Source organism: Lates calcarifer, linkage group LG7_2 (assembly GCF_001640805.2).
Source record: "Lates calcarifer isolate ASB-BC8 linkage group LG7_2, TLL_Latcal_v3, whole genome shotgun sequence".
Lineage (NCBI taxonomy): Eukaryota > Metazoa > Chordata > Actinopteri > Centropomidae > Lates > Lates calcarifer.
The window spans coordinates 4,155,389-4,170,648 of record NC_066854.1 but is presented as its reverse complement, the minus strand read 5'-3'; the positions used below and the strand labels follow the sequence as shown (position 1 = coordinate 4,170,648).

The following is a 15,260-nucleotide window of genomic DNA, read 5'->3' as shown; positions in this document are numbered from 1 at the left end:
GCATACCATACATTTGTTGTTGGCAAAGTTATATTATAGTTGGGTGGCAATGCAGACACATGTGCTGACTAGTTTTGGTTAGTCAGTTTATCAAAAACTAGAAAAACAGATGAGCCAGATATTCACTGTTACAGATCTCTCCACACTCATTTTCATTTGTAGAGAAATAAATGAAAATCAAAGGAAACCAGTGGAGGTCTAAAAAATGGAAAAACTAAATTTAAAGATCTGTAATAATCAGTATAGATGAATTACTATAAGTGGGCTAAAATATGTGTAATATAACTTCAACGGAAGAAAGTTATGATCCTTTCAAGTATAATACAGTAATGCCCAGCTGTGGGTCAATTAACGAAAATATGTTTATCCATAAGCTGCACTGTCTTTATTTGTGAGTGATTTTTTTATCCATGTCTTACTTAGTCCTTCACTCCCTCATTTATTCACCCATTCATTCACTAACCCCAGACAATAGCTCAAAGTCTTACCAGCGATGCGATGAGCCACCAGACCTTCTAGGTTCAGTGTCTCCTCCTCTGCATCTTGTTCTCTGGCCAAGGAGGTAGAGGAGGTGTCCTTGGGCTGAGGGGTGAAAGCAGGGAGAGGAGAAGAGGAGGCACTGTAGCCTGGGTAAGGAGATGACCCTTGCAGGTCTGGGGAGTGGGAAACCCCACTGCTTGGGTACGAGTTCACAGGCTTCAGTGGTGCCTGCTGGTTGAAATTAGAAGAGTGATCAGTGGGGTAATTGTGGGGTGCTTGGCGTGGGTGGAGGTAGGGCTCAGGGGTGTGTGTTGGTGTGGTGTTTTGGTGTTGGTAGCTGGCGTTGGGCCTCTGGGGAGAATACACTGGAGACTCCATAACTGGACTCTGGTTGGGCAACGTTGACACTCTGCCAGACGATCGTAAGGGCTGATGAAGGGCATTGTTGACTGACCCAGAGTTGCTGTAGCCGTGGATGGCAGAATCCGCTTGGTATGAGGGTCTGGCCAGGGTCTGGGAGAAGGGCACCTGTGATGAGTTCAGGCTGTTCTCCCCAGGGGGTGCACTGTGGGACTTGGACATGTGGGAGTTGATCGGGTCCAGGTCGAGCATGAGCATGTTGAGTGCTTCGATAGACTGCTCAATGTCCCGCTGTGAGGCTGGGGTGGGGAAGTGGGGCAAGCTATGGGTTGACTGAAGAGGAGGGCCAAATGGATCATCTGGGAGGCTATACTGGTGCCATGCATTAAGACCTCTTTGCACAGCCTCTCGGCTACTAGTGCTCCTCTCAGGGGCCCTTGGCATCAATTTAGGATTGGTTTCAGGGCTGCTGGCTGGTGGGTTCCCAAAGGACTGTGAGCGGTACATCCCTCCTCCGTTCTGGTAGTTGTTGTATCCCCCCTGTGGTGATGCAGAGTCCACAGACCTCTCTTGCATCGCTGTGGGGGTTCGTACTCCATGCACAGGCATTTCGCTCAACTTTTCTCCAAGAACGCCTCTCTCAAGGTACGGCCCGTCGTTCTGCCCACTGACAGGTGTCTGTGATTGGTAGTAGAGGTCAGCTGGTGTCGCCTGGCCCTCTAGGGAAGAAATTGTGCCCAAGCTGTCCACACTGTTGCCCTCTTGGCTATTGGGCAGCTCGTCGTCGAGAATATCTGTCTCACGCTCCTCTGTAGCAGGGGCATCCACTAGCCTGGTGTGGCCCCCGTTGACATGCACCTGCGCTGGGACCAGGTGTCGCACTCCTCCTGGACTGGTGGATGTGGACAGGTAGGCTTGCCGTTGATGAGTCGGTGCCTCAAGGCCACTCAGAAGCTGATCAAGCTCTCTCTTCTCCTGCGGGCTGAGCGGTGGGTGGGTCGCTGCTGGATTGTTGTGGTTGACAGCGCCCTGCACAGACTGGCTGTGCTCATCAGTACGATCAGTCTTGATGGATGCTGTAGAGTTGCCTGAGTCGCTGCTAACAGAGAGGGTGTGGTCGACGGCAGGGAGGGAGGCGTGGCCTGTCACAGGAAGTGTCTGGTCAGTGGTTTGAAGTGGATGGTTGGCGTGCTGCAAAGGGTTCTCAGCATTAGTCAAAGGGTTTTCATGGACTGGGAGGCCGTTGATGGTGACAACTCCCTCCAGGGAGTCTTTCTTACGGACCCGGGCATACAGGCTTCCATCAAGTGGACCTTGGGTATGAACAACGTCTGAAAGAGACATAAAGAGGCATCCATGTTTTCATGCAGTTGCAAGCATACACAGAATCAAAACACAGAACAAAATGGGACACATTTGTTTCTGTAGACGATTCAGACAAGTACAAAATCTGCTTGTGCTGATTTAAATCATCTCGTCTTAATGCCCAAACTGGTTTAATTAAATTTCAGTGCCTTCAATCATCAAGTCATTACTACATGGGACAGGATCACTCACACCACAAGCACAGTGACCCCCCTCTGCACCCATTTTATCTGACCTGAGGCTAAGCATGTAGCCCAAACAGCAGCAACACAGCCCCTCTAGCTCTATTAATAGTCAATTTGCAGGGCTAAAGCCCCTGTCACGTTGTGTCAGTGCAGGCCCACATGGTCTGATGTGAACCAGGGTGGGTCCTGTCCAACACACTGAAACAGCTGGCCTGTGTGAGCCAAAGAGAAGAGCAGCAGAGCCAGTCTGAAAGTCCAGACTGAGAGAGGACAAACTGTCTTCTTCAAGTTGATTTCTGGCTGCTCAATCATGAATCTGGCTGATAAGTCAGACTGACTCCATAAATGTTGCTATAAATCACAGTATCCACTAAATTGTTTCACTTTTTTTTTTTTTAACATATATCTATATAAAGATAACTATGACATTGGCACATTTTCTGGTGCACATAGCTTCTAGCAAACTGGGAAGGGCATTATTTTCAAGTCAATGGAACAACTACAAATTCCTTTGGTCTGGCTACACCTCAGATGAAGGAATGGAGAGTAACTTTAGCCGTGAAAATTTTCAAAACAGTCTGTAGGCTTCCACAAAAACACTGAATGTCATGCAGTTATGTCTGTGAAAGAGCCTCATTTTGAAATCTAATGAAGGTACAAAACGTTTGGGCAAAAGTTACTGCTGCTTCCAGATGACAGCAATTAAAAACATTAAGCAGGAGGGGGGGATTAACCATCTGTTTATCGTATCATAAGGACACGCACAGCTCAGCTCATGTCATCACACTGGATTTAAGGGAAAGATTTCCAGTCACAACTCTATTCAAATCATGGATTGACATCAATTCATTTCCTACTTAATGAACCCTAAAATACTTTTTTCCCCCCTATTTGAATATGACTATATGAACAAAAATGTTTTTAAACATTTTTTAAAAAGTCCAACCACAGTGACAACAACCCCCAAAAGTTTAAAAACTTTAAAAAGAAAGCATAATACAAGTGATTTGTGGTACATGAATACATAATCATGGGTGTGTGCAGTAGTGTAATTCACACAGTGTGCACTGCAATTATAGGACAGGGCAACATCTCAAACTGTAAAACACTATACTCGCTTCCATGAAACACAACAATCACACGTGCACCAGCTCATTCTGCGGTAACACTTGTGCTTACAAGAAGAAAGTAATACATCAATATTGGCTTCCCATATCCAGCATAATTTTGCAAAGCGATACATGACATATACATGGCTGCGGCTGGCTCATATGTGGGATGTTCCAAATTGAGCGACCCCTGGAGACAGATGGTGGATCACTCGGACCACAGCTATTTCAAAACTCATGTCAACAACAACTCACAGAGCACAGTAGCAGCAAGAAGGAGAGGGCAGGCGAGGAAGCTGTAAACACTGTTTGTTCCTGTGGTTGTTTTTAATGATGACCCAAGGATAATGCCAAGTTTAGTATCACGTCACACATTATTTGAAGATAAAAATTTCATTTTAAGTTCAAAAATATTATTTTGTAAACTCCAATAATATAAGAATAAGCATCATCTTTTCTAGATCCTGAATGTTTGACTTCTTATATTTAAATACTTAATATATTTAAAATATTTAATTACTTCTATTCAGAAAATACTTTAAATGATACCTCCTATCTCATGGCACCACAAATTTAGTCAAAGCATCATCCTTACCTGTAGGTCAACCCCCTTTTTCTTTTCACTTGTCCTCAATTTTCTAAAAAATTCCCAGAAAGAATGAAATATTTCCTCTTCTTTAGCCAGTTATGTTGAGATCAAAGAGCCACATGTTGTCCACATTTCAGACCATACATCAAGAGTCTTTCAGTAGCCTCTGTGTGACTGAACTTTCTGCCTCTGGGCTTCTTCTCTCACTCTCTCTGTCCTCTCTGATTCATGTCCTCCTCTCACTCAACATGTGCTGTACTGGAGTGAGGTGGGGCTGTACCACTGAAGCTGCCGAAAGGGGTGAGCTGGCACTCTGGGATGATCTCTGACTGTTCCCGGCAGCAGGGGAGGGACTCCACCACTGCTACCACCTCCACCTCCACCCTGCTGCTTGGGAAGAGATGTCATTTCAAATGAACTACAACTCCCACGCCATCTGTCTGCCCAGCACTGCAGCACTCCTGCCTGGTGACATCACTGGGGGGGATCCCCTCACTCAGTGTCATCCTCCTTGTCCTCACCCTGAATATCTGCAGGCCTTACAAAGCAAGGTTCATCCTTTTTTACAGAGAAAGCTGCCATTGCATGACATAAATCCTTAATGACTGCATTTTATTACTTTTTAAGGCTTTAAATTTGTATAATCTACAGTACAGTACATACCATTTCAGTGAGCAGTGGACTACATTTTCCACAAACTCAACTCTTTTTGCCTTTTACACTCTCCCTCTAACCCTGACCTTTAACAGAATAGGGAATGCCCTTGTTCTAGTACATAAAAGATGATCTTTCAGTGCTCTGCAGCAAAAACAAGTTTGCCAGGATGACACTTTTTCCAGCTGCTGGCTAACTCCTGAGGCTAAATCAGGAGAGCAGACAGTGTCATTTGACATGTCATGGCTCATCAAGGAAAGAAAGTAACAGGCAAACTGAAAATGCACATAGCAACAACTTTTTGGTAAAAGTGCTCAAGATGTTGCTGCAGCACCATAATTATAATCGTATTACCAGGAAACATTTTGATTTATTTTTGATTTAGCGTCTCAATTTGGTGCTTGTTGTTGGAGATGCTGCCTAAAAGTTTCCACTGAATCACCAACCTAAAAGACCCACAAACATCAGATTTAGCTGCTCTTCCAAATTCAAATCATCCACATCCATTAAAAAAGGGTTTGAATATTTTAGAAAAAATTATAAAGTCATTTGGAAATTCACCAACACTCAAAAAAATCTATCTCAAATCTCTTTTTGCTAATACATCCCAAAATTGTTCCCTTGCAGTTTTAACTTTCAATCTCAACACAGTGTTAAACTGCAGATGATTTATAATGGCTCTGTTAAATGTATATCAGTGGGAAGTCAGAGGAGTGACTGACTCACAGGATGAGTATGAATGTTTCCGGAGTGAGTCTCCATAAACACCTTCCTTGCTATTTTCTCTCACTCTTCGTGGGGGTGGGTGGGGGGGTGTTGGAGAACGGAAGTGACAAACAACAGTGGGCATGACAGGAACTTATTGAAAAAGCTAAAGGTCACAACCTTTACATTTGCCCCACACTTGTCATGCGGAACTGGGAAACAAACATGGGCTTGTGTACATCAATACAGCTACACATACACACATATATTGTACATTTACACTGGCAACATAGGTGTCTACTTTTGAAACAGTTTGCTGCCAAGCCCAGATGACCTAGAGATGAGCAGCTTGTCTGAAACAGTCTGATCTGCTGATGTGCCCTTAAGCAAGACAGTCAATCTCTAGCCAACTTCAAGAATAGCTGTTTCTATTAATCATGCATATACAGCATAACAGAGCTGAGTTTTGTGCATTATAAAAGCTGGTGCTTGGCAGCCGCCTGGCAAGTCCTGGATGTGAGAGCTTCCTTCATCAACAATCATCATCAAAGCAGTCTCAGCCATATTTGTAACATTATGAGGCTGTTATGGTATAATGGTATAATGGTGCAATTACTGCCGGGAAGGGGGGAATCATTCCAGTAAGTTATGGCTTTTAGAAAAAAAAAAAAGGTTTCAGAATATGTATCTTATAATCTTAAACATGCAAAACCACTTATTCCTCCAACTAATTCACCCTTAACTATAACTCTAAACCCAATACATCTCTCATAACTGAAGTGGGAAGTTGAATTAACAGCAACGTGATTCTGTTTCTAAGGGTTGTATAGGTGATTTAAAAAATATATATATATATATATCTCATGTCTCTGTTTGCCACCAACTGCCTAGTAGCATCAAAGAGCTTCAGCCTGGTGTTAAATCCAGTGACCATGATTCTGAATGGCACAAACACACAGCTCGCCATCTAAATAGAACAAATGGCTTTCTTCTGGTGTCAATAAATAGCTGCAGCAGACCTCAAATTAGATCAGTTGAGTCACCAAGGCTTGGCTACCACAAATAGCTAACAACTTGTTTCCTACTGTGGTCAACCAGTGTAACGTGCCATTCTCTGTGTTTCAAAGGACAAAGCCACGTTTACCGCTACTCATTTACATATTCAATCAAATCCAAGTCAGGTTCAACAAGTACATGCACATCTATCTGCACATAAAGCAGGAGGAAAAAAACACTTTCCTGCCATCAAAATCACTTTTTTGAACTTCCAATTTAAGCAAGAGTAAATTATATTCAGCACCAATATCAGCCTCACACACACACAAACCCACACCTGTCCATTCTCTATATTCTGTCATGTGACAGGTGCTCTCCTCTCTTGTGAAAGTGCCAGAGGCATTACTCATCCATCACTGCGCGCGCGCACACACACACACACACACACACACACACACACACACACACACACACACACACACACACACACACACACACACACAGCACCTGCCTCTTGGCTGTATTCTCTTAAGTGTTTGCTTGAGTGTCTTATTGCCACATCACAGCCCTAGAGGTGATTAAAAAACCATTTAAACACCTGTGGCCAATGGTTTATCATAAATAGACAATGTGCTACAACCACTGTTGTTGCTGTATCAAATGAACCAGCTGGGACGTAGATTATATACACAGTTAGTACATTTGAGATTAACAAACAGGATATTGCAGAGAGCCATTTGTCAGCATATCCATACAGCAATGAGAACATGGTTGGTATGCCATTTTAGTGCTGGACACTGTCGCTGAACATTACACTACACTCTTGGTATATAAGGCTGAATATGCAAAGCCAGAAGTAGGTAAAGAATCACTGTCTTTGTATGGGTAAAAGATTAAACCAATTAGATTTACTGTAATATTATAGCGATTTGTTTTTTGATTTGATTTGTTTTGTGATTTGCCTACTTTATATATTGCATTTAGCATTCCTTCAGATTCTCTTATCACCCACTGTAGAAGTTTCCAGGGGGTGGTGGAAACATTAAGATGGACTTGACACTCTTAAATGGGACACGATGACCTTATTAAATGGGCCAAACCCATTTTTACAAAGCACAGACGCATATAAATATAGAAACACACCTAACGTTTACACACATGATTAAAGGGTCCTATGGCGGGTCTCTTCCTGTTGAAAAGAGGTCTGCAATGCAAGTTTTACTGGATATGGTGTATGATTTCATGTATGTTTATATGTAAATATATAAACTCATGCTACACACATATGCATCTATAGTAAGAGCTATCTAGAGCTGGTGACCTTTGCTAGAAAGGTCTCTTTGGAGGTGTATAGGTTAGAAGGAAACTGGGTGTGTGAGAGCAGTAAAACTGTGAGGTTGGGAAAAGTGAAGCATCCTGCTTGAAAGAGGACCAGGCTGACAAAGATGAAAAGAACTGCTTGTTTTCCAAAGCTCATTAAAGACAAACTCAAACAATGCTAAACTTAAACTATGAGGTTAAGGATGAAAGTGGAGCACAGAAGGAAAACGTCCTTATAAAGCAGTTGGTTTCTAGAAAGACTGATGTAGATTATTTGAGAAATTGATATAATGAAAACCTGATTAAAGTTTCATCTTTTGCAGAACGAAACATTTCCATTTTACATGTCGTTTAGTCTGGTGAAGAGTCCTGATATCTTCTTTTCCTGACTCTGCCACTTGTATTCAACATCTAAACCGTACCTTTCATCATGTCACAAACATTTTAACTCAGTTGGTGACTATTACATGTACAATTATACACACTGACATGCAGAGGCAGGCATGTACACAGGTGGTGATGTCAGCGAGCCATTGGGAATCTCGCGGCAGGATATGACATTCACCTTCACGGTTTTCATATCACCGTGACGACGGCCAGTCTGCATGCCAACAGTGGGTGACTGGGTTTGACTGACAACTGACTGACTTGTCTTTAAGACCTGTGTGTGTGTGTGTGTGTGAGACAGGGAGACACTGCAAACATATCCACATTAAGCCAGTGTTTGGTCTTAAAATCAGAACATTTTTGTAGTAACTTCACTTACTTCCAATGCAAATAAATTTCTTTTTGTAAACATTTTTGAAAACTGAAGGAAATTCAGAAACTTTAGAAAAAAACCCTCTTGTGACAGAGCATTAGAAAGAAACAGAGACACCCTCATAAGGGATGATGTGACAGTCCATCAGCAAAAAAGGTGTCATGGTTGGTGTATCAGTGACTGGCACAAGGAAAACTGTCGCGGTTTTATATTTGCCATGTCTGCCTCTCAGTCCATCTATCACTCAGTGTCCAGCTGTCACAGTTTGAGGTAACGTGACGTGACTGTATCAGTGTCTGTCTCCCAAGATTGCTTTCATGGTGATGTCATCCAGCCGCCTGTCTGCCATCTGAGTGACTGTCATAAAAAGCTATCTGTCTGACTGTCTGTATATCTGACAGACAACCAGCTACACTCCACATCTGATTCATGTCATCTCTTTTCTTTTTGCACGAGAGGAGGTGTCATCTCAAGCTGCACATTGGGAATATTCAGGGACTTCTGGTCAGGTCAAACCAAAAACAATAAACTTGAATCATTACTGGTAAAGAAATATGTGTTCATGTTTTCATTTAACTCTGTATTTTGAGCAGAGTTTCTGATTTTTTCACTTTTAAAAGCTTAAAGGTACCCCTTAATAGCAGTGCTATGTAGCAATACAAATGTCTGCCACTCTCTATTACTGATGAGAGCACCCCATTTTGACTTGATACGTATTAGTCTTGATCCCTTCCTCTTCATCAACGAGTTTTAATAGTTGTATTAGTTAAATTCAGTTTTTTTAAAAATCTAAATTGTCAGGAGTGTTGACCACACAACTGAAAAACCAGAGAGGTGAAGTTAGCATCCTTGCATGTGAACAAGAGCAAAATTAAACTGCCAGTGAGCCGAGACTTCAGACATAAACCAACAGGATCATGTCAGGGTAAATCTCTGGCTGTCTCTTGACTGGCAGGTTGGTTTTCTGTGCATCTGTCCATCCATCTGTCTTTCACTCATGAGGTTCAGTAGCTGTCATAAAAATGGATCTGCTTGCCTGAACTAAAGCAATAATGTGGAAAGAGAAAAGGACAAAAGCAGAGTAAGAGACAGACTCTAGGAGGCAGAAAGAAAGAGAGACAGCAAGAAAGCCATATGGAGACATCTGGACAGACAGTAGGAGAAAGGAGGCTTTAAGAGATGAGGACTGGCTCAGCAGGGTTTCCAGGGCTGGGATTTGAACCTGCTGCTACTGCTCACTGTGCTGTCAGCAAGAGGTCTAACTAGAAGCATTATGTGCTCATACAAGACACACACAGGCTGCTTTTAAAATACCTGACTGCTTTCCATTTCTGCAGACTTAGGATATGCTTCAGAAATATTGAATTCTGTCACATTTAATGTATATGGCTTTACTTCAATGTTTTACACCAAGTATGATAAATGTTTTATATATGCATATGTAACTTCAGTGAGGTCTGGTTGCAATACTTAACTCAAACATCATTATTTAACTTTTAACAAATGATTATCTCATGATCTCAAAGTGCTCCAAATCCAATCTGTGAGGTAAATATTTAATGAAACATTTACTGAGTTACCTGCTATCTAGTAATTTGCACCAGAGGATGGCACTTGAGAATTATATCTCATTTTGTATCGTCCACTTCACTGAAGTAAAACTAACTTTCCAGCAGCCATTAAAAAACACAAGTACATTAAATATGGGCAAATAAACTAAAACAATAAAGTCCTAAATCCTTAACTCCCAACTTTACTGAACACAAAAGGGAACAAAACAACAGATTGTAAAACAAATCCTACACATGCATTGGATCCCTCTCCAAACTCTCTGGAAATCACATGAAGTTACCAACCAACATCCCTAATAGTTTTGGTGTACCCAAATTGCAGCCTGCTCATAAAATGTTCCACACACAAATTGCTCGCTCCATGACTCATTTTATACCATATAGGTGCCAAACACACAGGATGCCACTATGTTGACATGGAAACGCAGTAAACAGACAAACAGACTCTCATGTCTGCAGACCAAACGGACAAAAGGTTGCATTCTTGTCATGTTATCTGGTAAAAATAGTAAGGAAATTGTGTTTTAAAAGGACAAACCTGAATAAATTTGCAGTGAAATTATTTGTCCGCTGCAAAAAAAAATACAAATATTGCACATTTTTAAACACGATTTGACATCATCTGAATTCATAGTATGGTACAGGCAGCCTCACATGACTATTTAAACTCAACAGAAGTTTCTAATCCCAAGGCCTTACAGCGCTACTCACCAGTCAGTGCTGTTCAGCTGCTCTCCTCTCCTCTATTTTACTTCATTTCTTATTCTCTCCTTTTTCTTTTCTTCTTTATTAACACTTCAGCAAGATAAAAAAAAGAGAAAAATCTCACTCGCCTTTACACTTTGCAAAAGTCTGGTCTTCTGTACCTCTCTCTGTCTCTCTCTGTCTCACTATCTCTGCTTCTCTGTCTGTCTCTAACCAGCTATTCCAGACATGTTTCAGGGCCCGGCCCCAGCCAAATATGGGAAGAGGGCGGTAAACAAGAAGGACGGTCTGCGCTGTCACTGGGCCTGCTGCCGTACTGTACACCACACACACACACACACACACACACACACACACACACACACACTGGAACTCACATACACTACGTTTAGTGGTTGCAGAGTACTTTTCTTGCTCTTCATCAAATTATAAACTTCTGAAACATTCATTTGATAAAATAAAGATGTTGTATGAAGCATTTGTAAATATCAGCAAACAGTGTTCATGTTTTCTATCATGATACTTGAGTTTACTTCTTCCCTTGAATCCTGTCGAATGTGTCTTTAATACATGATAGCGGTATTTCTCTCATCCTTGTGCACATCTTCCAGTGAGAGAACTGAATGCAAGCATTGTGACTGCACTGGACATCTTTGTTGTTTCATTCCATAAAGTAATCTAAATTAATGCCATGTAGCTATCCTTCAAGATACTTTGTGATCATACTACTACATAATACCCAGAATTTAACATTTTCCTGATATTAAAATGATACATGTGTCATTGCATTGCAGTAGCTGTATACTCAGTGGCCCAAACAGTGGCCTTTTGACAATTTTGACCCCTGGGTCGACAGCTGCCACCAGACCACAGGGCTATTAGTGGAGCAAAGGCAAGCCGACAACAAGGTGCACTGCACACACACACACACACTCACATATGCTACATAAAAACTGCAAAAGACCTATACAAATGTATATAAATTTACAGGCATGCACAGACAGCTATGCGTGACCGTATAGTGCAAAAATACTGTAAATCACCAACACAAACTACAAACATCAATAATTTTAAACACACTTCTCCCTGCAACAACTGCTTAAGTGCAACACTCATCACAAATTCCTTTGGTTAAAGAAAACTAAAGACGCCTCTCCTCACATTCCCCCTAAGCACGTGCATCAGTATGAAACATGTTCAACTCTAAGCTGCCTAATCCCGCAGACCCTTTTAAGACACCCATCTTTCGTTCAGTCCTCTCAACTGGATTTCCAAGGTCGCTGGACTCTGTTAAAAATGGCGTCAGGAAGAGTCAGACGAGACACAGATGCATTCAGACATCAACGCCTGAGGATGAAACGTACAGTTTAGCTCCCGGACAAATAAACAAGTCTGGATTCCTCAAATGATACCTGATGAGTGATTAGTGTCCACTGTACTGCAGCATGTAAAAATAGGCCATTCTGTCATGGAGCTTATCAGTGTTACTCATGAGGCATCAGTCTATGTGGTCACCAACTCAAATACCTATTTTACACCTGATTAACATTCTCTCAGTGCCTACTAACAATCTTTTATATAGATACCTTTTTTATGTTTTATGTTTATGTCACCAAAATAAAATTCCTTTTTGCTCATTGTTGCAGCTTCCAAAATAAGCAAGACCTCTCATCCCCCGTTTGTCCACATCTTGTAAAAACAGACACTGTCTTCTTGCACCAGCTTCCTCTGCACAGTCAGATTCTCACGTCCAAGTGCAAGAACGAAGGCTGCAATTAGAGAAATGAATAAACTGGCTGAGAGGTTTTTCTGCTGAGTGCTGAGAACAGTGCCGCCTATTCAATTAGGATCAAACTTGCAATCCTGGCGATTCCCGCTGACCTTCTTGCAACACAGCAATTACCGCAACAGTTCTCTGGGGATGTTCATAAAAATGAAATGGGTCTTTGCAAAGCCATAAAAAAAAGAAAGAAAGAAAAAAAAAAATCCCATATATAAAAGTGGATGCTGCACCACAATGGTTGCCAAGTCCTGACTCAACTGAGGGTGAGTGCATCCTCCTGTTTGTGCAAATTTCTAAGTTTAACAGCAGTAATCATGAATCTCATCATCACTGAGAGGATCCAAGGGACTCTGCAAGACTGTCAGTTATCTTAAGTGGCCACAAAAAACACTAAGAGAGGATATTTTATGGTGTTATCAATGTGTGATGTTCAGTTTATTCCAGAAATTATCTTGTAATGATGTGTTACACTCTGCTGTTTGGTGTTTAACTGAGAGACTTATACATGTATAGAGGAATAATAGCATAATGATATTATTACTCTGCACTGGTATATTTGTATTTTCCTTCAAATGTCAGACACACATATTTTAAACTGGCCTATAACTCACTAACATCTCATTTAATCTGAATAGGAAGGAGACACTATAATACACAGGGTGCCTCATTTTCAGTTTCCTAAACTTCTGGCACAGAAGCAAAAGTGAGGCAGTGGATGGAGATGGGTTTGGGCATTTGTGGGACTTGGGGCTGGTTGTGTTTCAGGTTACAACCCCCCTGGGCAGGGGGGCAGCCAGTAGCAGGGTGACTGACGCCCCCTATTTCTGCAGCAGCTATTTAAAGGTCTAATTGACAGGCTGGGGGAGGAGGATGTGGTGGGCAACATAGGCAGCTCAGACAGAGGAGAAAAGGTGGGTGAAGAGCAGAAGGACACAGTGGTACAAGCTACAATCAAAACTGTGGTAAGGTGTAAAACACAAACTATATCCTATCCATCAAACTGTGTGTGTGAGTGTGCGTTTGCGTGGACGTACCATGCTCGCCGTCCACAGTGTCCTCACAGCGCTGGTTGAAGCTCTCGTATGAGTCCCAGCGGATCAGAGGGTCCTGGGTGTTGTAGTCCACTGACACGCTCGGTCCGTTCTCCAGGTGGCCCAGGCCTGAAGAACACACAAGGCATGATGGGTAACGGGATCCTCACACACATCAAATGGATGAGGCCAGAGGAAGTGACATTCCCACCAAAAAAGGCAGGATTTGTGCTTATTAAACTAAACAAAATTGAGAAGAAACTGATCATTCGCATAACTGCCCATACATTAGAACTGATGAAGTATGAAGACATTTAGATTTTTACTGTTCATAAAGACAAATGTTCCCCCTTTAATTAGGAAAACTGTATTACCTCTTATCTTTTCTGGTCCATATGAGAAGACAAACTCCACCTTCCCATACTCTGGAAATCTCTCATCTGTGTGAAAAAACATAGACAAGCACAGAAAAGACAATTCAATTTCAATTTAGTTTTTCCCTCAAAAAACAAATCTGTATTCATTTTAAAAGTTGTACTAAGTGAAACATTTATCTATAATAAATCAGTAATGCCTAACTAAATGATAAAAATATCTTACACAGTGCAAACAGGAACTCTAGTTCATCTTGATCATAATTAGCTGCCTTTAAGCATTTTCTTCTCCATTATTTTCTTTCACTTATATTAAATACGTGAGTGTAAGTAAATGCTGTGCTGCATTCACCACCAGAGGACCCTGTTTACTTTAAGAGTGTGAGGAACAGTGTCCTCTTGCAGCAGGGCACAAGAACTTTGATACAGGAAATAAATGTTTTTAAAAAAATCCTGATTTCCCAGATAAACTTGGTACAAAACAGAAAACCATTTCCTTTTTCAAATCCTAATTTTACGTGAAGGTGATTAAAATACACACTTGATCAATACACACACTCTTGAGATGCTGTTGAATGTTTAAGCGTGTTGTTATCTGCATTTGTCTTGAATGTTAATTAACTTGTCTGGCCTCCTCTCTCACTTCAAACCAACACTTTAGATTAGAACTGTCAAACACAAAAAAATTTGCATAACATATGCAAAATACTATAAAAACACACCATCCACAGAGCTGTTACCTTTGAAGGTCTCGTCCAGCTCATTCTTCCCGAAAACCACCCCGAGGTCATGGATGGCACACGTGTGGAACTGCACCCTGAACACCACGTCTCTGGTCGGGTTTCTGAATCTCTTGTGGTAACACTTCAGCTAAGATGAGCACGAAAAGGAGAGGAAGGTCGTGAAAGATCAATAAATTAATCGATATATCAATGAGGAAATACCTCTGCATTCTGGGAAGAATATCACTTGATATTTTACATTTATATTCTTATATTTAATTCATATTAATTCCAGCAGGTGCTCTGCTTTTGATATCAAAGTAAGAGAATTACAAGCAATAACATCTTAAAACCTTAAAGGAAAGAGCCTTTATATTATTTCTGTGACAAAGAAAAAATGGAGGGAGGGTGCTGTTCAAAAAAAGATTAATAAGAGGGGAAAGTCTTACCAAGATGTCTCCCTTCAGAAGCAGGCCTGGTTCGATAGTGATGCAGATACTGGTGTTGCTGTCTCCTTGCACATTGCTGTGGTAAAAAAAGAAGAAAAGACA

The 15,260-nt window shown here is 41.5% G+C and overlaps 1 protein-coding gene across 11 annotated transcripts in view; it reads right to left on the bottom strand.

The window, feature by feature from the left end:
• Positions 1-15,260, bottom strand: part of tns1a (tensin 1a) — a 94,977-nt gene that overhangs the window by 13,711 nt on the left and 66,006 nt on the right. For all 11 annotated transcript variants that reach the window (XM_018661010.2, XM_018661009.2, XM_018661014.2 and 8 more), the window contains 5 exons: positions 15,159-15,234; positions 14,728-14,857; positions 13,988-14,053; positions 13,617-13,742; positions 489-2,171 (listed from right to left, as the gene is read on the bottom strand). In XM_018661010.2, coding sequence (XP_018516526.1) covers positions 489-2,171; positions 13,617-13,742; positions 13,988-14,053; positions 14,728-14,857; positions 15,159-15,234 — 2,081 coding nt within the window. The remainder of the gene's footprint in view (positions 1-488; positions 2,172-13,616; positions 13,743-13,987; positions 14,054-14,727; positions 14,858-15,158; positions 15,235-15,260) is intronic.